Raw genomic sequence first — 27,755 nt, forward strand, 5'->3', positions numbered from 1 at the left:
CGCCCGCGCGCACTCCATCCCTTGCGGGCGCTCCCTCGCTCCCCCTCCCTTTGATTGACAGGCAAGATGTCGGTGTGGAGCGAGGCAGGAGCGACTGCAGCAGCCGTCACCCCCGGAGCCCGGCGGCGGCAGCAGCAGCAGCAGCGCGAGGAGGCAGCAGCCAGCCGCAGTGGCCGCCGCAGCCGCGGGAGCAATGCAGACAGCATCTTGAGAACGCGCTAAAGCACCCCAAACGGTGGACAATGCCATGTCACTGCAACTGGGAGGGGGGAAAACCAGATTTTTTTTGACATAAAAGCAAGCCAGCCAAAAATATATAATTTTGTCCTTCACGGAGCCGGTGTGTAAAGAGTGAGCGCTATTTTCCTTCTCCTCCTCCTCATTTCCCTCCTCCTCCTGTCCCTCCTCCTCTTTTTTCTCCTCCTCCTCCCTAAGTGTACAGACAGCATCACATCACCTGGTTTGCTTCTGAGAAACAGCATCTCTCCTTTTCAGGGACCAGAGACTCAGAGAAGACATTCAAATGGAGTCTGTTTGATACCCCAAAATAAAATAATAAATTTTGGCTCCTGTCCCCCCCCCCCCCCCGTGTGAGATGTTGGGTTTCTTCATGAGACATTGTTGAGAAGTCTCAGTGGTTGGAGAGGCGTAGGGGGTAGACTACCTCCACTCCCCCCCGCCCCTTTTTTCTCTCTGGGAGGAGGAGGAGGGGAAGGGGGGTTGCAGAGCAAGCGATGGATGAGGAAAACATGACGAAAAGCGAGGAGCAGCAGCCTCTGAGTTTGCAAAAAGCCTTACAGCAGTGCGAGTTGGTCCAAAACATGATAGACCTCAGCATCTCCAACCTGGAGGGGCTCAGGACCAAATGTGCCACCTCCAACGACCTCACGCAAAAAGAAATCCGGACCCTGGAGGTAGGTGTTGCCTTAAGGGGAGAAAAGCAGCCGTGCCTACGCTCTCCGTTCTCCCTTTTCCCTTTGATTCCGTTTGCTGCGGGGGGTGGGGGGGTAGGTAACAAGGTGGGCATAATTTGGTTTTCTGTGATTTATCTTTTTGCGAAACCTGCATTGGTTGTCCGTTGACCGTGCTGCTGTGGTCTACGCTTGGCTGGGTGGTGGTAGTAGTAGTAGTAATTGTTATTCCTTATTTATTATTGTTGCTGCTGTTACCATTATCATTTGCTTCCTCTCTGAGGAGGGAGTTCTCTCTTTTTTCCGATTGTGGGTTTGTTTATATGCCACGGGGGCTTGTGTGCTGGGTAATACATTACGGAGCTGCAGAGCAGCCACGTGACCTTGCGCATTCTGCAGGTGGTCAAAAGGTGGTTTTTGCTCGCAGAATGTGGCTGCTTATAAATATAGACCTCTTCTTTTCTCGTCTCCTTCCCAGCGCCCCTTTTGCTCCTTGGGGTTTGTTTTTTCCAGTGATATACATGTCAGGAGGCAAGATGCATGAAAAAAATAAATCCCCACTGAGCTACCTGTTCCCAATCAAATCATTTTGATGCAGTAAGCTGTTGCCCGTCTAAAACATGAAAAAGAAAAGAAAAAAAAAATGCCGGCATCAGCACTCACAGGTGGTGTGGGAAAATATCTTTCGTGTGTTGTAAGACTCTCCAACAGAACTTGAGTGGGAGTTCGAAGCAGTTTTTTGGGGGAAGGGGGAACAAAGTTACTCAGAAAGAAGATGGCAGAAATGATTTCTTCTGAGGGCCAGTTGGTCGAAGGAGGAAGGTTTCAAGAACGTTATAAAATAGTTGGTATCCACGCAATCGTTGGATGTCCACGTTGTTCTAGACCTCTGAAGGTCTCAACTCACTTCCTTCCCTCAAAGCGGCCCTCATTTGGGAACTCCCATTCGCTGGCATTTGCTGAGGGTGATAGCGGTGGGGCCGGGAGCAAAAGAGGGGTTCTTCCTTGGGTGCAGTGGGCATGTGCTGTGGTGGGAAGTCCACCCTCTGTTTCTGGCTCATGAGTTTCTGAGGTCTGAACTCTTCAATATCTGCCGGAGCTTTTCACCTTTGTGCCCCTCTTCTAGCTTGGATGAGCTGCTTCTAGCTTCTGATTCACTTGCAGGTCTTTATTTTACTTCCCTGGTTTTGAATTTGGCCAGATGTCAGCACGCAGGACGGTTATCAATTTGAAAGAGGAGTTAGTGTGTGTGTTTGTTTTAATATGCTGCTTGTTACCTGGGATTCGTTTATGTGTGTACCTGTCATCTGGGAAAATGATCCTCAGAGATGAAATAAGATAAATGTCAGGAGGCGTTGAGGGAGGGGGAATTATGTTGGGAGGTACGGGGATTGCCTTCCTTGGAGCTTGGGGAAGCAGTCTGGGCTAGAACTCTGCTGCTGGGAGAAAAAGTGTGGGATGCTTGGGCCGAGCCTTCTGTCTCTGTCTGGACAGTGCCCAAGAGAGAGCAGATTCCGCTCAGAACTGCATGCAGTAAATAAATAAAAAACGCCACGGGCAAGCTTGAGGTCCCTTCTGTACCTGTGAGCCAGGAGTCCCTGGCTAATTTGTGTCACACTCTGTATATTTCTCCAGAGTTTTCTCTCGTCAGCATGCTCCATCCTTTGATAGCTCCCCAGAGGGTGGTGATGGTTACAGTGGGCACTGGGTTTCATTGCTTCCTTTCTGTGTAGTGGTTTTCTTTTTATACTGGGGGGTGGAGGCGTTGGGATGGTAGGTGGTTAGAGTTATTGGGAGTGCATCTGTTTGTTACTTTCTTAGTCCCAGTATGCCACACAGCATGCCAGCTGCTTCCTCTACATCGCCAAGGGCAGGGTCTCACGCAGTTATGCCAGTTTAGGTTGGGCCTAAGTAAATCCCTAGGACTAGGGTTGGGCAACTGAGGAGGGCCTGGTGGCTCAAGGCCCAGCCAAGCCCTGCCAAGCCCTGCCAAACCTGATGTAGAGTTTGAAGCCACAAAACTTTTTTCTCCAGAAATTCTCAGATTTTGTATATCAACATCATGTGGGGGAGCTCAGTGAAATGCTGATTCTCAGTCTCTAGCCCCAGAGATTCTAATTCCATTGGGACCCAGGAATCTGCATTTAATAAACAGTTTAGATGCTTTTGATGCATGTTTTCATATTGGCACATTGAGAAATACTAATCCTTTAGGAGACGGTCATATTTTAAGCCATTTAATGGTGAAAACTCCCTGCTCACAAACAGTAAAGTGGTAAATTGAGTAGTCTATCTCTGAAAACCTTGATGCTAGCAGAATTTAGTAATATGCTTATGGTCCTGTAGAGACAATAATATACATCTTGGACTTAGTCTTCAAGAAGCGTTCTTCATGGTTAGGGAAACAAGGCTGTTAATGTATGTGAAATGTTGATAAAATCCAAACAGTAAATACTACCATGATAGCATGTGGATCAGTTAGGAATGCGTTCAGCTGCATGAAATGGAAAACCCAACCACGGTGATGAAACAAGTAGCAGTTTCTTTGTCTCATGTAATAAGAAATCTAGAGGTATGTGGTTGCTTGGGTTGGCTTAATAGGTCAACGATATCAGGATTAATGTGTTTGCAAATTCCTTTGGCCTTTCCCTGATGGTTACAAGATAACTCTTTACAGCTTCTGCCATTACAGCTGGGTTCAAAGCAGGACGGGAAGACTAGGTGAGTGTGAAGGAATAAAGGGCTCACCCCTTTGTTTCAGGTATCAAATGCCTTTCCCAGGACACTCCCTGCAGGACTTAAATGATGTTTAATTATGTCTTCCTGGCCAAAACTGGGTCTAATGCCCACTAGTTGCAAGGAAGGCTGGGAGGTGGGGAAGTGGGAATACCATTGTTATAGGCTTAGACTGGTTGTGATCCATTACCTGGGCTTACTTACCATTACATACAAAATCAAGGTTCTGTTAGCATGGAAGAAGGCACCAGTGGGTTTTGGGTGTCTATTCAGCAGTGTTGACCACAGTTTGTTGTTAGGAGACATTACAGTGGAGAGGAAAGTTCACGAGCTTTGGAATTAGACCAATGTAGTTTTGAATACTGGTTTTTCTACTTACTTTGTCTTGGGCTAATGACTTAAATTTTCTGACCTGTAGCTTAATTATTGACAAGACGACAATAATGGGATAACAGTACCTACTTCATAGGGTGGTTGTAAGGATTAAAAGAGACAACATTTCAAGGATCTAGTGCTGTCCCTGTCCCTGTCCCTGGGTGGGACAAACAGTTAACACTCTTGGCTGCTAACTGAAAGGCTGGAGGTTCAAGTCTACCCAGAGGTGCCTCAGAAGAAAGGCCTGGTGATCTGCTTCTGAAAAATCAGCATTGACAATCCTGTGGAGCACAGTTCTGCTCTGATACACATGGGGTTGCCTTGAGTCAAAACTGACTCAATGGCAACTGGTTGTTATTGTTCAGCGCTGTCCCTAGCACAGTGCCTGCAGGTGCTGAATAAATGACAGCTATTTTGATGATGATTTTTCACATTACTTGGTGTAGAATAGATGACATGGAAGGGAACACCTCAGAGTAGAGGGAGAAAAGAAAGCTTGAGCAGCATTTCCAAAGTATATCCTGTGGAACCCTAACTCTGGGGGATGCTAGTATTTTTCATTCTTTCAACACGTTTGAAATCCAGGCCCTGTACTGTATGCTGGTGGTCAACAAGTGTTCTGTGGACAGAGTAAGTTCTATGGGCAGTTAAGTTTGGGAATGATTGACTTAAAGGGAACTAGGTATCTTCTCTGTGGCTGTGGCTGTTTTCCAATGAAACTTTACTTATGGACCCTGGAATTTGAATTTGATATCATTTTCATGTGTTAAAAAATATTACTCTTCTTTTGATTTTTTTTTTTCAACATCTGAGAATGTAAATACCCTTCTTAAGCTTCGGACCCTACAAAAACAGGCTTTAACAAATAGATCCTCGAATGTGTAATGGCTCCAATATAATAGAAGTCTTTCTTGCTCACAAAACAGTTCAAAACAGGTGTTCCTGGTTCGTGGGCCTTTCCCCTCCAAGCTCCAGGCTCCTTCCATTCTGCAGCATTGTCATTGTGTGCATCTGGAAGCGGGAAGAAAGTGTGAAGAAGACAAAGCCTCTTAAAAGCCTTATCCCTGAATTTGTCCTCATCAGTTCTGCTTACAATCCATTGGCTAGAATTTAGTCACCACACTGCAAGGAAGATGGGAAAGGAAGTTTTGCTGTGGGTCTTGGGAGAAGAGAAAATAGATTCTGTTGAATAGCTAGTAGTCTCTGCTATAGCTCTTGTGTCAGTTATCTATTGTTACATAACAAACCATCCCAACACTTAACGTTGTGGCTTAAAATAGCAATCATGTATTTGCTCATGAGTCTGCAATTTGGCCTGGACTCAGCTGGCCAGTTCTGCTGATCTTGCCTGGGTCGCTCATGCTGTTGCAGTCATCTGGTAGCTCATCTGGGGGTAGATGGCCTTATTCTCATGGCTAGTGGTTGACTGGGGCTGTTGACTGGGAAGCCTCAGCTTTCCTCCACATAAGTTCTCCAGCAGGATAGCCCGAGTTTCTTAATTTATGGCTGCAGCAGTGTTCCAGGAGGACAAGTCCCGACATACAAGCCATTCTTAAGCCTCTGCTTCTGGAACCTTTGCTAATGTCCCATTGGCCAAAGCAGTTTTGATGGGTAGGTCCAGAGTTAATGTAAGGGCGTGGGTTCTAGGAAATATGGTTCATTGGGGGAAAATGAACAGTCTAATGTAACTATGTAACAGGGCCATGAGAACAACAACAAAGGAGGGCATGAGAGAGAGAAGTGGGGGTTATGAGAGGCTTGAGGTAGCAAAGGCCCACTTGAGGATTTACTGACATGAGGAAGCAAGCCGTGAACTATCTGGGGAAGAATGTTCCAGGCACAGGGAACAGCAGATGCAAATTCCTTGGGTGGGAATGTACTTGGTATGTCATTGGAATAGAAAGGAGACCATTGTAGTTAGAGTGGAATGAGTGGGGCAGGGATGATGGCTACAGTGGGAGACAGAAGTAGGGCCCTGGTCATAGAGGACTTTGCTAAGGTACTTCAATTTTATTCTAAATGTGATAGAAGCCCTTTGAGCAGGGGAGTGGCTGATTTGTGTTCTAGAAGATCCTTCTGACTGCTGTAGGGAAAATGGACTGTAGGGGATAAGAATGGAAGAAGGGGGACAGCTGGGAGGTTATTGTTGAAGTCCAAGCCAAGGATGTCCATGCCTTGGACTAGTGTGGTACTTGTGGGTTGGATTTAGGAATGTCACGGGTACAGGAGGTGCTCATGAATTGAAGAGTGAAGGAAAATAAAGAATTGAGCATTATTTCTGGGTGTTTGGCCTAAGAACTGGGTGAAGTGCAGTACCATCATTTGAAACGTGAAAGACTAGGAAAGAATAGGTTGAAGCTTGGCGGTCAAGTTCTATTTGGACGTGTTACGTTTGTCATGTAGACAGTTGGATATGTTAGTCTGGAGCTCTGAGGAAGACTGGAGATAAGAAGTTTACTTAATATATTAGGAACATATTTTCATATTGTAAATATTATTTTTAATGGCTTCATAGTATTATGTGAATGTGGTATAATTTACTTAACCAAAACTCTATTGTTGAATGCTTGTGTTCATGATTGTACACTGTTGTAAACAACGGTGTAATAGATATGTTCGTGGCTAATGTTTGTCTTCACTTCCTAGAAGTGGAATTGCTGGATCAAAAAGTTTAAGGACTTTTGAGAGGTTTTGCCAAATTGCTCTTCACCAGCAGTGTATGAAAGTGCCTGTTCTCCCATATCCTCAGCACTGCTTTCTTTTTTATTTTAATTTTTGGTCACCTGTGTTTTGATAAGTGAGAGCTCAGATTAAGGTTAGAATTGTTGTGCCGGGTTAGAATCTCATGTTGACTGTTTCTGGTTGGGAAGGACCTGGATTCGGTGGTGACTTTCCTTGGCTTTCCACACAAGAGTGGCCAGCCTGTGAAGACTCAGTCCCTTTCCTTCTGCCTTGTCCTCCTAGAGATGGAGGGAGTCCCACAACTCTGAGTCGGAGGCAAGCACTATTTCTGAGGGATTCTCTACCTCCTCTGGGTTTTGGAGTGGATACTACGAGGGAGCTTGTCGTCCTTCCCCTTCTAATGGGCAGAAAACTGGGAGTCTTTCTCCCTTCACAGAATTGGCCATTTTCTGGGCTCCCACTCACTTGGCCCCAGGGCCTGGCCTTCCTCATCACCCCTGGTGTGCTACTGTGGACCTGGGGAAAGGAGAGGTGTTGAGAGGCTGAGGAAGAAGAGAAACATGTGGCAGATGGGAAGGAGGGTGGAGAAGCTGAGGAATGGTAAGAGAAAAGGGACAAAAATGGAAGAAGAATGTCAAAGTATACAGTGATTTTCTTCAGGAGTGTTTCCATGGCCCTTCGACTGTCTCTTCAGTGGGTTATGACCACAAGCATCGTTGTTCCTGTTTTACAAGCAAGTTTGTTGAGGTTTAGAGTCACTGACTTGACCCAGACAGCCACAGCAAGGCAGCCACAGATACAGGAAGGGAGAGAGGTTTCCTGCTCTGCCCTAGATTTCCCAAGGCTAGTGTAGCCTGGGAGAGAAGAAAGACGGATGAGAGCAAATAGAGGGCAAAGGTGGAGAACAGATGATCATGGTAGTGATATGACTAGAGGTGAGCTCTGTAGGATTACTGAGAATCACAGTGATTGTGTACTCTGTCACGAAAATGCTTTCACTGGTGACTGTTATGGAGGACGTCTGTTGAGGAGAAATATGGGACTGATAGAAACAAAGTAGGACGTTCATGGAGTTGAGGGAGGAGGAGACAAAGACCGGGAGACATCTCCCTCTGTCCAGTATGACAGCCACCAGCCATATATAGCTATTGAGCATTTGAAATGTGGCAACTCCAAATTGAGATGTGCTGTGAGTGTAAAATATACTTCAGATTTTGAAATTTTAGTATGAAGAAAATAGTTTAAAATGCCTCAATAATTTTTATATTGATAACATGTTGAAACTAGTAATACCTTAGATATATTGAGCTAAATAAAATATACTGAAATTAATTTCACCTGCTTCTTGTTACTTTTTCTCCTGAGGCTACTAGAAAATTTACAATTACACACGAGGCTTGCCTTATTTTTCTATGGGACAGCACTGATTTTGAGCACTGAGGTGATTTCTCTCTTTAGCCATAAGAGAAATCTTATTCTGTGAAGATTGAAAATCTGGGCCCCCTAGAGTTACTAGGCAGGCATTGATCAAAACAATGGATGCCTTCCAAAGACGGATGTGTTCCATTTTCCTGGACCAGTGGAGAAGTGAGATGAAGACTCAGAAATAATAACTTCATTCGGTCCCTGGAGATTTGGGTGGGTGCTCGAAGCAGTACAGAGCCAAGTAGTTAAGGAGGGCTTGAACTCTGCAGTAAGACAGACTGGGCTCGAATCTGAGCTCAGCACTTACTAGCTAAATAACCTTGGGCAAATGATCTCTGCTTTCTGAGTCTTTTTTCTTGTTTATAATATCAGGATGATTTTACATAGGGTTGGTATGATGATTAAGTGGAATCATGCATTAAGGAGCTTAACAGAATGCCTGGCAAGTGGCAAGTGCTTAGTAATTGTTAGCCACGGCAAGAAGTCACTTCTTGTTATTTGCGATAGTTTATGCGAACATTGAATTACTGAATTTATGCGAACACTGAACCATGGCTCCCCAGGGAAATACAGGTTAGGTTACTTCGAGCTTATGGTCATAACATTTCTAATAACTGATCAGTATATAATCCTGTCTTATATATGAGTTTCTGTTTAAAGACACCTTATTTAATACATATTGCTGATTCATTAATATTGAACTCACGGCCAGCAGCACTATAACTCATACCTGAATGAAGTATATCTAACACACACGTGTTTTCTCAGTAAGGCATATCACATAGCCTTCTTCTCGCACTTAGAAATACTAGACAGCACTTCAGCATCACATTTGGGGACCATTTTAAAAAGTGAAATCACCAACAAACCCCACAAAAATGAAAAAAAGTATGGCACTAAATTGACCACGCAGAGGTCACTTGTTTGCCATCTGAGAGCTGAAACGGGAAGGCAGAGTGCCTTGTTTGACCTCAGCTGGGAATGTGTGTCTGGCAACTCAAAATTTTTGCCACTCTGCGCGTGTCCACGCATGACTGTGAGAGCACCGTGAGGTAGATTTTAGGGCTACAAATATATTTTAGCGAGTAGGCAAATTTGCAAGTATGGAATCCATGATTAATGAGGATTGACTTTTTTTATTATCATCCTCCTGCAGGTCAGTGTGGGGCAGGTTAGGGTATTTCAGCCCTGCCATGCCATCTGGAAGAGCCCTGCTGGCTCAGTGGTTAAGCGTTCGGCTACTCACCAAAAGGTCAGCAGTTCGGATCCACCAGCCGCTCCTTGGAAACCTCATGGGGCGGTTCTACTCTGTCCTATAGAGTCACTATGAGTCGGAATTGACTCAACACAAACGAGTTTGGTTTGGTTTGGGTGCCATCCAGGGAGGAGCTATCCCTGAGTGTGTCGTTCATTTATCTAATGAATGTTAATTGAGCCCCCAGCGTATGAGAGTCAGGGGGTATTAGAAAGGCGTGAGAAGAAGAGACCCCCAGAAGCCTTCTGGGGGATAATAGCACACCTGCTGGGCTGCAGGTGACAAAAAAACAAAAACAGGATTCTGACACCAGGTTGAGTTCTTCGATTCTGCCCACAGATGACTCACCTTCCACCAGTGTCTGGCAAGCCTTAGTCTTTAAACCATGTGCTCATCACAGCTCTTAAGTTGGATAACAAGGTACCAGTTATGGGGTTGGGCCTTACAACTCTTAAGCTTGTGTGGTGAATAGAAAAGTTGGAAGTTGTGATAGCCAAGCACCTATAAAGCATATCCTCTCAAGGTAGGAAGGTCCTTAAAGGTTGTCCAGCCCTACATCTTGCCCAGTGGCCAGCTTTGGCCTGGTGATTTGTCCTCTTGTGGTGGGCAGTACCTCACAAAGCAGCCGTTTTGATTTGGAGATGCTGTGTTAGTTGGAATTGTCCTCTCCCTGTTGAGTTGGATGTGTTTCCTAATGACTGCCGTCCTTTGGTTCTGTTCTCTGGAGGAGAGGGAATGAGGCTGGTCCGCCCTTTGGCTGAGGACAGAGTTCAGGAAGAATTTGCGTCTGGATCTGGAAGCTAGCAGGTAGAGACAAGAGATGGCCAGTGTCCTCAGACTCCTGGCAAGTCTCCAACCCAAACTTTGCAGCCACCACCTCCCTGCTCTGTCCTGTGTGAGTTTCATTCTTATCCCATTTGGAGGGTCTGAGGTTGTTGGAAAGGGTGATTTTTCCTTTGCCTGTCTACTTCAGCTAGCCAGAGTATGAGGCCAGTTGGAAACATCGTGAATGTTTCTGTGTGTGCCTAGAGACAGAGGCACTGAGTGATGGCTCGGTCAGGGTTGGTTGGCTTGGCCTTGAACACAGAAGCAAACGGACAGGTGTAAGAAAAAACCAGTCCTGGGCCCTTGTTTTTATTAGTGAAGAGGCAGAGCAAGTTTAGATGTCACCTTTTGCATTTTTATCCTTATCTGACTTGGAGAAACAGTGCTTTGTGATAACCCCCAAAAGCAGTATGCTTAAAGTCTGTGCTGCCCAGCAAAGCACCTGCAAGACTGAGTTCCTTGCTGTCAGCTCCAGGAAAAGCCCTATGTTCTCTAGAGGAATATCCGTGTGGAGGGACCTTCCTTAAACCCTCTCACACTCACCAGATCGCTTGTACTGGGGAACAGAAGCCAATGCTAAATAACTTTATTTCCCCCCAACATTTTATTACGAAAATACCCAAATATACAGAAACGTTGAAAATATTTTATAGTGACCACCCACCACCTGGATTATACCATTAACACTTTGCTACGCTTGTATTATCGTGTATCCGTCCATTCCTCTCTCCATCCGTCAATCTGTTTTATTTTTTTGTGCCTTCAAAATAAATTGCAGACATCAGTATACTTTCCCCTTAATACTTTAGCATACATATCATTAGAGTTCAATGTTGGTTTATTTTTCTTTTGATGTAAAATACACATACAGTGAAAAGCAATGATATGAAGTGTGCTTTTGACAAATGCAACCCCCCACCCCGTAATCTAAACCTCTGTCAAGATACAGAACGTTACCATCATCCTCAAAAGTTCCACACCTCCAGCCCCTCCTTTATAGCAAACAATTTTCTGATTTTTTTCCCCATGGATTAGTGTTGCCTTCTTTGAGAAATGGAGAGAAATGGAGTGATACATCATGTACTCTTGCTTTTTGCCTTTTTTTTTTTTTGGTATATAGTTCTACAAACTTTACCCTGTGATTGATGGGTGTCACCACTGTCACAGTCAGGACACAGAACAGTAGATACGTACCCCAAACAACTCCTTCACGCTTCCCCTCTGTGGTCCATCCCTCCCTCTACTGCGAACCCCTAGCAACCACTGATCTGGTCTCCGTCACTGTAGTTTTATCTTGTGGATAATGTTATATGAAATGAAATGATACAACCTGCAGCTTTGGAAACTGGCTGCTTTCACTCAGCATAATGCCTTTGAGATTCATCCAGACTGTTGCATGTATCAGTATTTTATCCCTTTTTATTTCATCCCTTTTATTATAATCTTCCATAGAGATTACAGCCAGAAAAACCCTACGGTGCAGTTCTGCTCTGTATCATGGGTCGCTATGAGTCGGAATTGACTCGATGGCACACAACAGCAGTAGTTCTTTGTATCACAGTTTGTTTATCCACTCGCCTGATTTGATTTGTTTCCAGATTTTGGTGATTATTAACAGAGCTGCTATGATCATTCATGTGCAGGTTTTTGTATGAACATAAGTTTTGATTTCTCTAGGGTAATTATCTAGACATGGATTGGCCAGATCATATAGTAGTTGTGCATTTAACTTTATCAAAAATGGCCGAACTGTTTTCCAGTATGGCTGTAGCATTGTGCATTCCTACCAGGAGGATATGAGAGTTCCAGCTGCTCCACATCATCGTTGGTCCTTGGTATTCTCAGTACATTTTAATTTAGTCATCCTAATAGGTGTAAAGTGGTGTCCCATTGTGGTTTTAATTTGTATTTCCACAGTGACTGATAATGTTAAGCATTTTTCATGTGGCTATTTCCCATCTGCATATCCTCTTTGGTGAAATTTCTGTTCAAGTCTTTTGCCCTTTTAAAAAAATTGAATTGTTTTATTGTTGAGTTTTGAGACCTCTTTACATATGCTGGATGCAAATCCTTTGTTGGATATGTGATTTGCAGACATTTTCTCCCATTCTTTGGGTTGTCTTTTCATTCTCTTAAAGTGTCTTTTGAAGAACAAAACTTAAAAAAATTGATGAAGTCCAATTTATCAATTTTTTATTTTATGGATTATGGTGTTATTATCTAAGAACCCTTTGCCAAACCTGAGGTCACAAAGATTTTCTCCTATGTTTTCTTATAAAAATTTTATAGTTTTAAAATTTATGCATAGATCTATGGTCAATTTTGTGTAAATTTTTATATATTGTGTGAGGTTTAGGTTGAGGGTTTTTTTGTTCAGGCCAGTGGTGGTGGGTTTTTTTTTTTTTTTTTTTTTGCGTTTGATGTCCGATTGTTCCCACACCATTTGTTGAAAAGAGTACCGTTTGTTCACTGAATTACGTTCGTGCTTTTGTGAAAAATCAATTGGCCATATTTGTGTGGGTCTATTTCTGAACTCTTTATTCTGTTCCATTAATCTATGTGTCTGTCCCTTCACCAATACCATATTGTCTTGATTACTGTAGCTTTATAGTGATTCTGAAAATCGGAGAACTTGAGTCCTCCAGCTTTATTCTTCTTTTTAAACTTTGTTCCTTTGTCTTTCTGTATAAATTTTAGAATCATCTGGTCTGTATCTACAAAAAATTTTGGTTGGGATTTTGATTGAAATTGCATCAAATCTTCCGATCAGTTTGGGGAGAGGATTGGCATCTTACCTACATCTCATTTTCCAGTCCCTGAAACATGCCTTGTCTCTTCATGTATTTAGATCTTCTTTGATTTCTTTCATCAGCATTTTGTAGTTTTCAGCATACAGATCCTGTACATATTTTGTGAGATTTATACCCAAGTGTTTGATGTTTTGGGATCTGTAGTAAATGGTATTTTTTAAAAAATTTGGTTTCTGATTATTAATAATGTATACAAACGTGATTGAATTTTGTGTTCATACTTACATGTTCTAGGAGCTGTTTTCTAGCCTCCGTGTGATTTTCTACATAGACAATCACGTTGTCTGTGAAGTAGGGACAGTTTTATTCCTCATTTCCAGTTTGTATTTCTTTTTATTGCCTTACTGCACTGGCTAGGACTTTTTACTACAGTGTTGACTAGGAATAGTAGGGATAGACATCCTTGCCTTGTTCCCGATTTTACAGGGAAAGGATTCTGTTTTCCCCCGTTAAAAATGATGTTAGCTTTAATTTTTTTGGAGATGCTGTTTATAAGATTAAGGAGGTTCCTTTCTAGTCCTAGTTTGTTGACAGTTTTTATAACGAGTGGATATTGAATTTTGTCAGATTTTTTTTTCCGCGTCAATTGGTATGGTCAGATGGTTTTTCTTTTTTCAGTCTAGTAATATGACGGATTACGCTGTTTGTTTTTTAAATTTTGAACCAGCCTTGCATTCCTAGGATAAACCTCACTTGATCATGGTGTATTATTATTTTAATATATTGCTGGATTTAATTTGTTAGTATTTTGTTGAGGATTTTTGTCTGTATGTTTATGAGGGATATTGGTCTGTGGTTTTCTTTTTATGCACCATCTTTGTTTGGTTTCAGTATCAGAGTAATACTGGCTTCATAAAATGGTAGAGATTGTGTAGAATTGGTCTTATTTCTTCGTTAAATATTGGTAGAATTCACCAGTGAAACCATCTGGACCTGGAGAATTTTCTTTTTCAGGTTTTAAACTACAAATTCAATTTCTTTAATAGTTTTAGCACTATGCATGTAATGTATTTGTTTGTGGGTGAATTTTGTTGCTTTGTGGCTTTCAAGGACAGGTAAATTTTATTTCAAGGAATTTATGTGCATAGAGTTGCTTGTGGTATTCTTTTATTTTCGTTTTAAGCTGTAGTGATATCCCCTCTTTCATTTCTGATATTGGTAATTTGTGGGGTTTTTTTCTTTGTTAGTCTGGCTAGAGGTTTATCAAGTTTGTCTTTTCAAAGGACTAGCTTTTGGCTTTGTAGTTTTTCTATTTCACTTTCATTGATTTTTTTCTTATTATTATTTCCTTTCTTCTGTTTGCTCTGGGTTTATTGTGTTCTTCTTTTTCTAGCTTCTTAAGGTGGACACTTAGATTGTTGGCTGGGGACCTCTCTCCTTTTCAAATATAAATATTTATTGCCATAAATTTCCTTCTAAGGATTCTATTACCTGCATCCCACAAATTTTGATATATTTTCAGTTCACAGTATTTTATAATTTCGTTTGAGACTTTGTTTTTGATGCATAGGTTATTTAGAACCGTGTTGTTTAATTTCTAAGTGTTTTGATATTTCTGTTACCTTCCTGTTACTGATTTCTAATTTAATTCAGTTATGGTCAAAGAATGTACTTTGTATGAATTCAATTATTTAAAAAATGTTAAGGTTTATTTTATGACAGAATATAGTCTTTCTTGATGAATGTTCCATGTGCACTGGAAAGGACTGTATTCTGCTGTGGATGGGTAGTGGGTCCTTTCAGAGTCAATTAGATGCATATATCCTTGCTGATTTTCTCTCTAGTTGTTCTATCAGTTACTGAGAGAGGAGTGTTGACGTCTCCTGTTATAACTGTGGATTTGTCCATTTCTCCTCTCAGTTCTGCAGTTTTTGCTTCATGCATTTTGAGCCATTTTGCTAGGTGCATACAGATGTAAGATTGTTACAGCTGCTCGGTGAATTAAGATTCCCGTGTATCCTTGGTAATTTTCCTTGCTCTGAAATCTCCTTTCTCTGATAGCAATATAGGCACTTCAGCTTTTTTTTTTTTTTTTAGGTTTTTTTCTTTAATGAGATAAAATTCACCATTTTAGCTATTTTAAAGTGTACAATCCAGTGGTTTTTTAGTTTGTTTGCACGCTGAATCCACAGTGTTGTGCCACTATGATCACTGTCTCATTTGAGAACATTTCCATCACCACAAAAAGAAATCCCATACCTGCTAGCAGTCAATCCCGGTTCCCTACCTCCCCCCTCCCCGCAGCAACCATCAGTCTGCCTTCTGTCTCTGTAGTTTTGCCTATTCTGGACATTTCATATAAGTGGAATTGTGCCATATGTGGCCTTTTGTATCTGCCTTTTAGTTAGCATCATGTTGTCAAGATTCCTCTGTGCTGTAGCACGTATGACAACTTCATTTCTCTTTACGGCTGAATAATAATTCCATTGTATGTGTATATACCACGTTTTGTTTATCCAGTCGTCAGTTGATGGACATTTGGGTTGTTTCCACCTTCTGGCTATCGTGAATATTGCTGCTGTGAACATCCGTTTAGGTAGGGGGATGGGGACACTTTGGGAGGAAACTGTTCTTCCTGTGCCAAAAACTAAAGGCAAGTCCCAGGTTCAGGCTGGCACTCAGGAGCTCTAGAGTCAGGAGTTCCTTCCATACCTTTTGTGGTTGTATGCGATGGTTCTCAGTGACAATTCCCTGGATCTCTTGCAGGGGCTTGGTTGGCTATTCAGATTATATACACTAGGTCATGAATTGTTCACACTGGCTTCAGAAGTGGAGAAAATAAACATTTTTTCCCTTTAGTAAAGCAAGGTATATTTATTCCAGGAAAAAAATAGAATATGCATTTAGGCAAAATGAAAACACTTACAATCCTACCACTCCCAGATGAACATTGTTAACATTTTGGTACAGAGTCTTACAAGCCTTTCCTCATGCAGACATGTATTTTTATGTGATTTTCAAGAACAACTATACTGTGCATTGTGTAGTCTTCTCGTGTTCATTTAAAAGTTGGCTTAAGTCATGAATGTCTTTTGCTGCCAAAAATATTTTTCTATAGCTTTTTTAATGGCATGTAAAATTCTAGCATGATTGAGTTGCCCACGTCTCTTTTGTGAATTCGTTTTTTTTCTGATTTTTCACTGTGATAAACCCAGCTTTGAGGATGCTTTTGAAACTGAATATTTGTAAAGGCACCTTATTGGTTTCCTTAGGAAGTATACCTAGAAGTGGAATTACTACATGCTTATAAGGCTTTTCTCATATATGGCCTAGTGGTTCTTTAGAAAGAGTACACCAATTTGTAACCCTCTGAGAGTTTACAGGAGTAGAGCTTGTGGCTTTGGGTCTTCATGAATGACAGTGATGAGATAGATGTTTTAGATAAATCTGTGCCAATAAAGAATGTAAAATAAATTTACTAAAGCTGTGGACCAACTTACAATGAGCTAAGAAACCTGAGGTCGACTTTTTTTTTTTTTTTAATTGTATTTTAGATGAAGATTTACGGAGCAAATTAGTTTCTCATTAAACAATTAATATACATATTATTTTGTGTCATTGGTTGCCACCCCCATGACATGTCAATCCTCTCCGCTTCTCAACCTTGGGTTCCCAGTTACCAGCTTTCCTGTCCCCTCCTGCCTTCTTGTCCTTGCCCCTGGGCTGGTTTCCCCTTTTAAGTGAAATAAATACAGAGTTTCAATCATGGCAATGACAAGGAAGTCTAATTTAAGATGAAAATTTTCTCAGATGACATCAGAAACAGATGTGATGTTTACAGGTGAGGCCCTCTGATTCCCGGGGATCACACAGTCCGTTGCTTACAGAGGCCAGGCAGGAAATGCATAGGAGGAAAATGGGCCCGGGAAGTGACGCAGGGGATGTGGTGAGCTGGAGAGTGCATATCCCATCCGTAGATGTCAGATGTCACCAGTGGATAGACTTTGGATCTAATATTGTCAGGTCGTTTCATTTTTCAACAGAACCCAGAAATCAACATTTTTAATGTGAAAATTCCCAGTTTTTAAGTATCCAGACAAACAAATGCTATGAAAATCAAACAAAACATATGTGTAGGTTGTATTTAGCCCATGAACTGTCCCTTTGTGATCTCTACTGTATTCCTTATAAACAAACAAACAAATCTACTTTAATTCGGTCTTGTATTCCTGTACTTGAATGTTAAATTGGCATTGAATGTGGTTAGTGATAGTGCTCGAGGCTTATATACCATATTTGTAAACATTGCATTGGACCACTGAACTCAGTGCCTGGGAAAAACAATCATGGTTCCTACACTCTTTCCAATACAGGTGAAAATAAGAGAGATTGACCCCCAAGCTCGTACGTTCCAATTGTAAGAAAACTTCATAATCAAAATATCTTGGTTTCCATATGTTGAAAATACAGGCAGCAGGGAGTGGATTTGTGTTTAATAAATAAATGGAGTGCTATGGTTATATTATCAGGAGGGACCAGTCCCTGGAAAAGGACATCATGCTTGGTAAAGTACACGGTCAGTGAAAAAGAGGAAGACCCTCAACGAGATGGATTGACACAGTGGCTGTAACAACGGGCTCAAACATAGCAACAATTATGAGGATGGCGCAGAATCGGGCAGCATTTCATTTTGTTTTACGTGGGGTCGGTATGAGTTGTAACCTACTTGACGGCACCTAACAACAACAACAGCATAGTTATGAGGTACCTACAAAGTGAAGAGCTTGCTGGGGTTTGAGTAAAAATTACCTCAGAGTTCAACATAGTATTGTCACTAAAGCTATGAGGTTGAAAACACTTCTATTAAGTAGATATTCCAAGTAATGATATTTGTTATATCCTTGAAGTTACCTTTAGACCAGGGCAGCAATTTACAAAGAGTGGTTCCTGAGGGACATCCATTATCAATGTTTGTAAGGGACTATGCCTCAGCCTTTGTTTCTGGCATGAATTGATAATTAATTATACTTGTGTTAGTTAATGAAAAGCAGACATTGCCTCATTATTATATGATCAAGAGCCTCACCATTCTCCCCGATATTTCGAATGTGTTTGCATGTTTAAGCAGTGTCAGGGGAGGGAAAGGAGGGTACAGATGATCAATACTGCTGAAATAATTTGTGAATGCCAGTGGTTTGACAATTGCCGTTTCAGATTTTTCCCCCAATCCTACCTACCCGTGGGCTGATGAAAATGAAGAATACATTGTTTAGCCCAGAGAAGATAGGGTAACCAATTAATCATTGGTTTTATGATGCTTGTGTATTGGGTGGAAGAAGCTCTGGTGCCTCAGTGGTTAAGCGCTTGACTGCTAACTGAGAGGGTGGCGGTTTGAACCCACCAGCCGTTCCTCGGGAGAAAGATGTGGCAGTCTGCTTCTGTAAGTGTCACAGCCTTAGAAACCCTGTGGGGCAGTTCTCCTCTGTCCTAAAGGGTCACTAGGAGTTGGAATCGGCTTGACGGCAGTGCGTTTGGTTTGGTTTGGTATTGGGTGGTTATTCTCCGTTTCCAGTGAGCGCAAAGTAAGAGATGTGACTATGATCTGACAACAGTATACACACACACGCAGGAAAACTTCAAACCTTTACAGAAGCAGAGAGAATAGCATAATGAATCCTATGCATCCGTCATCCAAATTCAACAATGATCAAATCATGGCCAGTCTTACTCATCCATACCCTACGTGTTCCCGAAAAAACCAAACACTTTGCCGTTGAGTCGATTCCAACTCATAGCGACCCTATAGGACAGAGTAGAACTGCCCCATAGAGTTTCCAAGGAGTGCCTGGTGGATTTGAACTGCACACCTTTTGGTTAGCAGCTGTAGCACTTAACCACTGCGCCACCAGCGTTTGCTACTCATTCATAATCCTCTCTAATTTTCCCTCGAATTAGAAGCAATTCCCAGACTGTTTCATTTTCAAGTATTTCAATTTGTATGTTTAATAAACAATAAGTACTCTGTTTTAAGCATAAACAATTTACTATTATTGCACCAACAATTTCTTGATCAGATATTTTTTTAAGCAAAAACAAAAGAGGACTGTCCAAGTAGTCACTGTGGAAGGTCTTTGCCTTGCCCTAGCTCTGCTGGCATTACTTCAAACATTTTTGAAAACTGTCTTTACAAGAGGAGCCCTCATGGCGCAGTGGTTAGGAGCTTGGCTGCTAACTAAAAGGTCGGCAGTTCAGATCCACCAGTGGCTCCTTGCTAAACCCTATGGAGCAGTTCTACTCTGTTCTGTCGGGTCACTATGAGTCAGAATCAACTAGATGACAGTTTGTTTGCTTGTTTTTTAGTTTTACAAGAAAAAAGTCTCTTTACTTTCTTTTTTTGAGCCCCAATGATAGCCCTCAATATGGCCGCTTGACTGATTCCTGATGGCTTTTGTCTGTTTAAAATGGATAGATAGTTAAGTCCACTCTCTAGGAGCCGAGAAGTGTCACCATTGAAGATGATCATGGCAACATTCTGGGCACTTTGTCTGAAAGGAAACTAAAGAGAGTCACAGCTGTGGTGTTAGGATAAGTCTTCAGCCATTGACGTGTATGCTTTGAAAGAGGACCTGTTTGATTCACTACAGTATTCATTCATTCATTCATTCCATTAAAGAAAAACAAAAACAAACAAACAAAAAAAAACAGTTGCTGTCGACTCAGTTCTGACTTATAGTACCCCCATGTGCATCAGAGTAGAATTGTGCTCCATAGGGTTTTCAATGGCTGATTTTTTGGAAGTAGGCTGCTAGGCTTTCTTCCGAGGCACCTCTGAGTAGCCTTGAACTTCCATCCTTTTGGTTAACAGTCAAATGTATTAGCCATTTGCACCACCCAGGGATTCCGTGCATTCCATTAACTATGTGTTAAATGCATTAGATTTACAACAGTGACTGAAACAAAGTCTTGTTCTTATGGGGCTTACTATGTACAAATATATAGTGCATTCAGGTCCTGTGCAAGATACTGGGAAACAGAATAAATGCCCCCATGGATCTCGTGGTGTGATGTTATAGCTAAAACCTGAAGGATAAGTGAAATTAACTAGAGATTAGGAAAGGATGTTCCAGATGGAGGAACCAGTATGTACAAGACCGTAGCGCTAGGACAGAGCATGGGGCATTAGAGGAACTCAATGAGGTCCAACATGGCTGGACTCGATTCTGTTTCCAGCCCCTTTGGAGGCAAGGGAGTGGGCAGCACTTTTTACTTTCTGTAAACTGTGTTTCTTTGCATCTTCTTCCTTCCTCATCTCCTCTTCATTATAGAAAAATAAGGCAGTCTCATTTGCCAAATTGAATAAAATTCTCTGATCTATGGTCTCTACTTCTCAAATACGATTTGAAAGCATAACATGAATTTATTGGTCTCCTAAGGTAGAGGCAGGTTCTTTAACACCATAACAAACACAAGCCACCCCATAATAATAACAATAGTGGGGCCAAACCTCCAGAAAGGTAGGGTGGAGGGGGAGAGAATAAAGCCTGGAGAAAAAGAGGTGGCGAAATGGAAATACATTTTAAATCTCATGCTTCGTGGTTTATTATTAACAGAAGTGCAGAAAATGTCTCTACAGAGTTATGAAAAATTCATTAGTAGCGTGCTACAGGTCTGAGAAGCTGGTCATTGTTTGATCAGATTAACGATAATGAGAGCAGTCTTAAATTAACTCAGATTAAGAGGAGGACTTTCCCCCCTGCTATTTAGTCATATGTGTATAATCACATTTCCTCACAGCCAGTTGCGTTTAGTTGTCTGTGAGGATGGGATCTCGGTTCTTGGCAAAGGTAGAACCGAGAGGGGAGAGGAGACGCTGAGCCCAGATGCCATCTCGGAGCTGAGGTCCGGTGGAGGAGGAGTCACCAGGAACTGTCCTGCGCTGTAGCTCCTGTTTGTCCAGTTTCCCTGACTCTGACTTTCTGTTTTTCAGACCTGTTTCCTTTGTGCAGTCTGCGTTATCCCAACTCCTGGTTTCCCAGTATTGAGAACCTATAACGCATCATGCAGTGTTCTAGGTGCTGGGGCCACCTTCGTCAGTGAGTTAAGCAGGCAGAGAGCCCTGCCCTTATGCAGCTCACATTCTAGTGGGGGGCAGACAGACAATAGATAACAAACATAAACACTAAGGAAGTTATCGAGTATGATAACCAACCAATTCCCATCGAGTCAATTCCAACTCATGGCGACCCCACATATGTCAGAGTAGGAGTGTGCTCCATGGGGTTCTCAGTGACTGATTTTTCAGAAGTAGATTGCCAGGCCTTTCTACTGAGGCACCTTTGGATGAACTGGGACTTCCAACATTTTGATTAACATCTGAGCACCTTAACTGTACTTCCCAGGGACAACTCAAGTATAATAGAAGGTGGGAAGTATTACGGAAAAAAGAAGGAGTAGAGCAGGGTGAGGAATTGGGATGGGGACAGGTTGTTATTTTGACTTTGTGGAAAAGGTGATGGTTGAGCAAAGACTTGAAGAAAATGAGGAGTGATCCATGAGAGTGTCTGGGGGGAAGTGCACTCCAGGTGGAGGCAAACAGCTAGTGCAAAGGCCCTGAGGTCACAGAGGAACAGCCACAAGTGGAGTGTTGAGGACTGGGTCAGTGTGATGAAAGGGGGCCAAATAATTGGGAAACTTGAACACTGGTGTAAAGATTTTTACTAAGTGAAATGAGGAATCTTTAGAAGGTTTTGAGCAGAGAAGTCACATGACCTGACTTGAATTTTGTTTTGTGGGTTTTTAAAAAAAATAATGTTTTATTGTGTTTTCGGTGAAGGTTTGCAGAACAGTTTAGGTTCCCATTCAACAGTTTCCACACAAGTTGTGACACTGGTTACAGTCTGCACAATATGTGAACATTCTCATTATTTCCATTCTGGTTGCTCCGTTTCTATTAATCTAGTTTCCCTGCTCCCTTACATACTCATCTTTGTTATAAAGTAATTGTTGACTATTTGGTTTCATATAGGTGATTTTTTTAAAGAAGCACAGTACTCATGTAAAAATATCCATTATTTTGTGAGCCAGTTTGTTATTTAGCTACAAGGTGACCTCAGGGATTAGTCTTCAGTTCAGGATTTGAAGAGTATCTCAGGGCAACTGTCTCAGGGACTCAGGGAATCCTCCAGTCTCAACCAGTCCAGTGGGCCTTTTTTTTTTTTTTTTTTGTAGGAATTTTGAGATTCTGTTCCATATTTTTCTCCCATTCTATCAGGGTCCAGCTATTGTGGCCCTGATGAGAATGGTCAGTAGTGGTAGCCGGGTACCATCTAGTTCTTCTGGTCTCAGGGTGGATGAGGCCATAGTTTGTGTAGACTATTTGTCCTGTAACGTGACTTGAGTTTTGATAGCATCCCTCTGGCTGCTACAATGAAGATAGACTGTAGGGGGTATGAGTGGAAGCAGTAGATGAGTTAGAAGACTATTGCAGGTGAGAGACAGTGGTGGTTCACACCAGGGTGGTGAGCAGTGGTTGGATTTTGGATATATTTAGAAATTACAGGGAACAGGATTTCTAGATGTTTTTGACCTTGCCTGTTGACTGATTAAAAAATGATGGCTTTTACTGGTTGTATTAATCAGAGCTCTTTTGGTTGCATGTGACAGAAACCTGCTTCTAATTGGCTTAAGCAAAAAGGGGGAATTCTTTCGCTTTATGTAACCGAAAAGTTTCTCCATCCACTAGCTTCATCATGGCTGGGTCCAGGTACTTAAAGAGTGTAGACAAGGACCACTTTCTCCATCTCTCAGCTCTGTTTTCTTTTTTGTGTTGGTTTTGTTCAGGAAAAATATCTCCTTGTGGTGGTAAGATGGCCACTGGAAGCTCCAGACATATTCCCTCACTTTAGCCACTATGACAGGAAGGGCATGACGATCTCCCAGTGGCTCCCGTGGATATCTGGGGCATCCTTTTCACTGGTCAGTCTTGGTTCATTTCTCTCCTCTCGGGTGGGAGGACACAGTATTCTTATTGGTCAATTCTGAAGCCAGGGAATGAAGTCAGCTCTTCCCAAACCCCGCGGACTGAGTGGGGCGGTTCTCCAAATGAAAGCTGGGACGCTGTCTCCAGAAGACGGTGATCTTAGCTGGAGGAAACAATAGGTTCTGTTGCCCCAGAGTAGCTAGAATTCTTAATCCAGAATTCCAGTAAATGCAGGAAATTTTAATATGTAAAGATCAAAAGGTAAAGAACATGTTATCTGTGAATGTATGGATACCTAGAGTTGGAAATTTCAGAAGTCTTTTAACTGAGATTTCACAACGTCAGCTGGATTTAAATAATAGCCGTCATGCCGCTAAATCCACTCTAGAACCAATAAAGTTTTGCTTTCAATGTTGTCTTAGTTACCTAGTGCTGCTATAACAGAAATACCACAAATGGGTAGCTTTAACAAACAGAAATTTATTTTCTCACACTTTAGGAGGCTGGAAGTTCAAATTCAGGGGGCCGGCTCTAGGGGAAGGCTTTCTCTCTCTTTCGGCTCTGGAGGAAGGTCCTTGTCTCTTTGAGCTTTTGCTTCATGTGGCTTGACATCTCTCTTCCCCCATCTCTGCTCTCTCGCTAGTTTGTTTAATCTCTTTTATATCTCAAAAGAGATTGACTCAAGATATACCCTAATCCTGGCTCATTAACATAACAAACATAGCATAATCCTCATTAACATAACCTCATCAAGCTTGGTAAAGTAGAGGGTCAGCAAAAAAGCTGAACACCCTCAATGAGATGGATTGACACAGTGGCTGCAAGAGCGGCCTCAAACATAATAACGATTTTGAGGATGGCATAGGACCAGGCAATATTTCATTCTGTTGTATGTGGAGTTGCTATGAATTGGAACTGACTCAGCAACAAATCCTACCTCATTAACATAACAAATGCAACCCATTCACAAACAGGATTACAGCCACAGGCAGAGGTTAGGATTTATAACATATTTTGGGGGGACACAATTCAATCCATAACAAGTGTGTTTTCATGTCTGGCTTCCCTTCAGTAGGGTCCTCATGGCTTTGTTGAGACATTGAGTAGGTGGAGAATTGGAGCGCAGTGGCTGGGTCCCAGCTCCACCACGTCCTTGCCACTGCATGAGTTGGGCAAGTCACATAACTTCACTGAGCCACAGAGGACCCTTGGAGGATCAAAGGAAAGCACTTGGTAAAGTTGGTTCCACAAGGATCCACTGAGTCTATGTTGCTCATCGTTGTTGCTATTGGTAGGTGCCGTCAAGTCAATTCTGACTCATAGTGACCCTGTGTGTAACAGAAGGAAACACTGCCTGGTCCTACTCCATTCTCATGATTGTTGCTGTGCTTGAGCCCATTGTTGCAGCCACTGTGTCAGTCCATCTCGTTGAGGGTCTTTCTCTTTTTTGCTGACCCTCTATCTTACTAAGCCTGATGTCCTGCTCATCACTAGGGGACACTTTATGATATTTACCGATTATAGGGTTGCCAGATAAAACACAGGATGCTCCTTTAGACTGGAATTGTAGATACACAATAAATAATTTTTCAGTGTAAGTAGCGAAAATATTGCACGGGCCATATTTATACCAAAAATTAAATTATTTATTTCTCTGAAATGCAAATTTAACTGGATGTTCTGTATTTTGTTTGCTAAATCTGGCAACCCTAGGTGATCATAACAAGGGTACTGTGTTATTACCACTGACAACTCCCATCTAGCCTCCCATACGCACTCTTGCTAGCACCAGAAAGAATCCCCAAATTGTAGCTATTTCTAAGTAGGTCCTGAGTGAACTCTTTGTCCTTATTTTTGACTATCATGATTATGGCTAAATTTGAATTCTTAGGGTGACTCTTCTGTCCTTCACATATGTACACATAGCAACTATGTAACACCACATTTTAAAATTCTCGTTTTAAGCTAGGTTTACGTTTGGATAAAGTGTTGGCTCTACCATTTATAAGCCATAACTTTGGGCTTAATTTTCTCTGTGTCTCAGTTTCCCCATGTGTAAAATTAGGGAAATAAGAGTACTTACCTCATCATGTTGTTATGAGGATTAGATAATAGGTGCCAAGTGCTAAGTTTAGAGCCTGGCACGTGGCAAGCACTCAGTACGTGTTAGCTGTTGCAGTTATAGGAAATCTATAGAAATTAATCTGCCTGGTCTAGAATAATCTGTGTTTGGTTTTCCAAATTAATTTCTCAGCTATGTTTGGAAATTTTCAGGTTGACTTGTTCCTGTGGTTTGGGCTTGATACCAGGGCGTCACTAGGGGGCTATGAGGGGTGCAGACTGCACTGGGTGACACTGTCAGAGGGGGTGACACCAAAATGACTGTGTATAAAATTCTTGTGCAGTGTTTCAGCAGAAATTTATTATTTTTTATTGAAAAAAACCCTGTTGTTAGTTATAACAACAAAAACATTTTTTGTAAGCCCAGCTTACGTGTATCAATATCACTACAAGGCTAAAACTCTATGCTCATTTACTTTTTGAACCTTCTAATGCCCTCTGGTCAGAGCTGTCATTATTATCCAATTACAACGATGCTTCAAATCACGTGGTTTCATCTGCACGCGGTACAAGCACGCACTGTTTTCATTGCTGCTAGTGTTTTTATAGTTGCTGATTTTGTCAAATTTTCTGGTGTTTTAGCTAAAGTATTGTGGTAAGTAGTATTTGTGAGCCTTGATCAATAACTTTTGAGAATGAAGTAGTAATTAAAGGAAAAGAAGGAGTGATATATGGGAATTACGATTTATGAGTAATGTTAGTATGGATTCTGTATGTTCTGGTATGGGAGGAGGTCCATGGGGTGGGGGTGACACCATGAGTTACCACACTGGGTGACACCAACCCTAGTGACATCACTGCTTGGTACCTAGCAGATCAAACCTTTGAAGCAGAATAATGGGATACTATCTCAAATCTTGACACCTACAGGCAACATTCAGATTCAAACTGGGGAATGAGGAGCGAGGGGAAGGGGAGAGAGAACTTCCTAACAGTGATTTGGACTGAGTTGTTTCTAGGTTTGGTGAGCATCATTTTGGAAGTCTTGATTCTAGATTTTGCCCCAAAGCCAAGTAGGCACGACCTGTTTAGCAAGGGGGATTGACAACAGGAACACAACCTGAATCTAAGCCATGACATGTGCTTATTTTTTTGCCCTGGTCCCTAACTCTTCCTGTCTGTTCCTCACCTACAGGCCCTCAGCAAATGCCAGGGTTAAGAAGAAGTGAACTCCTAGGTCAGCAGAGTGTTTTGGGGGAAGCCCAAACACAGAGTGTGGATTAGGCCCTGTGTGTTATGCATGGTTCTTTTTGCTTAAGATCATTTAAAATGGAAATGTTTTTCAAGCTTGGTGTTTTTATCCATATGCTGCTTTGAGAGAAATGTTTTTAGATTACTGTGGGAGACACTCACATAGCTGTTTAAGTCACTGCTCCACGTGACTGTGTTGTAGCTTCCATAAGAAGAGTGTTCTTGGGCGTTAAGAAATTTCAGATGCAGATCAAAATTCATGTCTGTCTTTTTTTAAAATTTTATTGTGGTAAGATATGTATAACAAAAAGTTTTCCATTTTAACCATTTTTAAGAATACAATTCAGTGGCATTAATTACATTCCCATATTGTGCTACCATCACCACTATCCATTTCCAAAAGTTTTTCATCACCCCAAATAGAAACTCAGTACCCCTTCAGCAATTACTTTCTTATTCTTTCCTCCCCGTAGCCTCTGCTAACCACTAATAAACTTTCATCTCTATGCATTTGTCTATTCTAGATTATTTCCTGTAACTGGGATCATACAATGTTTGCCCTTTTATGTCTGACTTAATTCTCTCAGCCTAATGTGTTCAAGGTTCATCGATGTCATAGCATGTATCAGAACTTCATTTCTCTTTATGGCTGAATAGTATTCCATTGTATGTATGTACCACATTTTCCTTTTCCATTTATCTGTTGTTGGACACTTGGGTTGTTAACACTTCTTGGCTAGTGTGAATAATGCTGCAGTGAACATCGGTGTGCAAGTATCTTTTTCAGTCCTTGCTTTCAAGTCTTTGGGTATGAACCCAAGAGTGGAATTGCTAGATCATATGGTAATTCTGTGTTTAACTTTTTGAGGAGCCCCCAAATTGTTTTCCACAGTGGCTGCACCATTTTACATTCCCACCAGCAATGTATGAGAATTCCGGTTGCTCTGCATCTTTGTCAACACTTGTTACTTTCTGTTTTTCTGATAATAATCATCATAGTTGGTGTGCTTTCTTTCTTTTAGAAATGAGCATTTTACCTGTGAAAGGTGAAATTGTTTGAAAGGTCTACATCAACTTCAATATTAATGTTGTAACCAGGCTCCAGTATTTACCTAGTGCTGACTATCTGCTAGGCCCTCAATTGAGCTTTATGTACCTGATCTCATGTAATCCCTGGCCAGCCAAAGTGTGTCCACAGATGCCCAGCACCAACATCACTGGGGAGCTGGTTAGAAACGCAGAGTCTCAGGCCGAGACTCACAGAATCAGAATCTGCATTTTAATACAACCAGGTGATTTTTGTGCACATTAAGTTTTGAAAAGCACCAGTTTAATCTTCAGAACAACCTCAGTATTATCAGCTCCATTTTGCACATGAGGAAATTGAGATGCAGAGACAAGAAGGGACTTGTCCAAAGTCACACAGCTGCTCAGTGGTGGTGCTGGGTTTCCAGATTTAGTTTGTCTTCTCCATTGACTCCAGAGGCCACAGGTGTGTGTTCCTC

At 41.8% G+C, this 27,755-nt stretch overlaps 1 protein-coding gene across 1 annotated transcript in view; it reads left to right on the plus strand.

Annotated features, from left to right (window-relative positions):
* The first annotated feature begins 734 nt into the window (after positions 1 to 734).
* The window catches only part of KSR2 (kinase suppressor of ras 2), a 405,360-nt gene continuing 378,339 nt past the window's right edge, over positions 735 to 27,755 (plus strand). Inside the window, exon 1 of the mRNA XM_004379037.1 lies at positions 735 to 914. Coding sequence (XP_004379094.1) covers positions 735 to 914 — 180 coding nt within the window. The remainder of the gene's footprint in view (positions 915 to 27,755) is intronic.

The sequence above is a fragment of the Trichechus manatus genome, unplaced genomic scaffold (genome assembly GCF_000243295.1).
Source record: "Trichechus manatus latirostris isolate Lorelei unplaced genomic scaffold, TriManLat1.0 scaffold00061, whole genome shotgun sequence".
In the NCBI taxonomy this organism is placed as follows: Eukaryota; Metazoa; Chordata; class Mammalia; order Sirenia; family Trichechidae; genus Trichechus; species Trichechus manatus.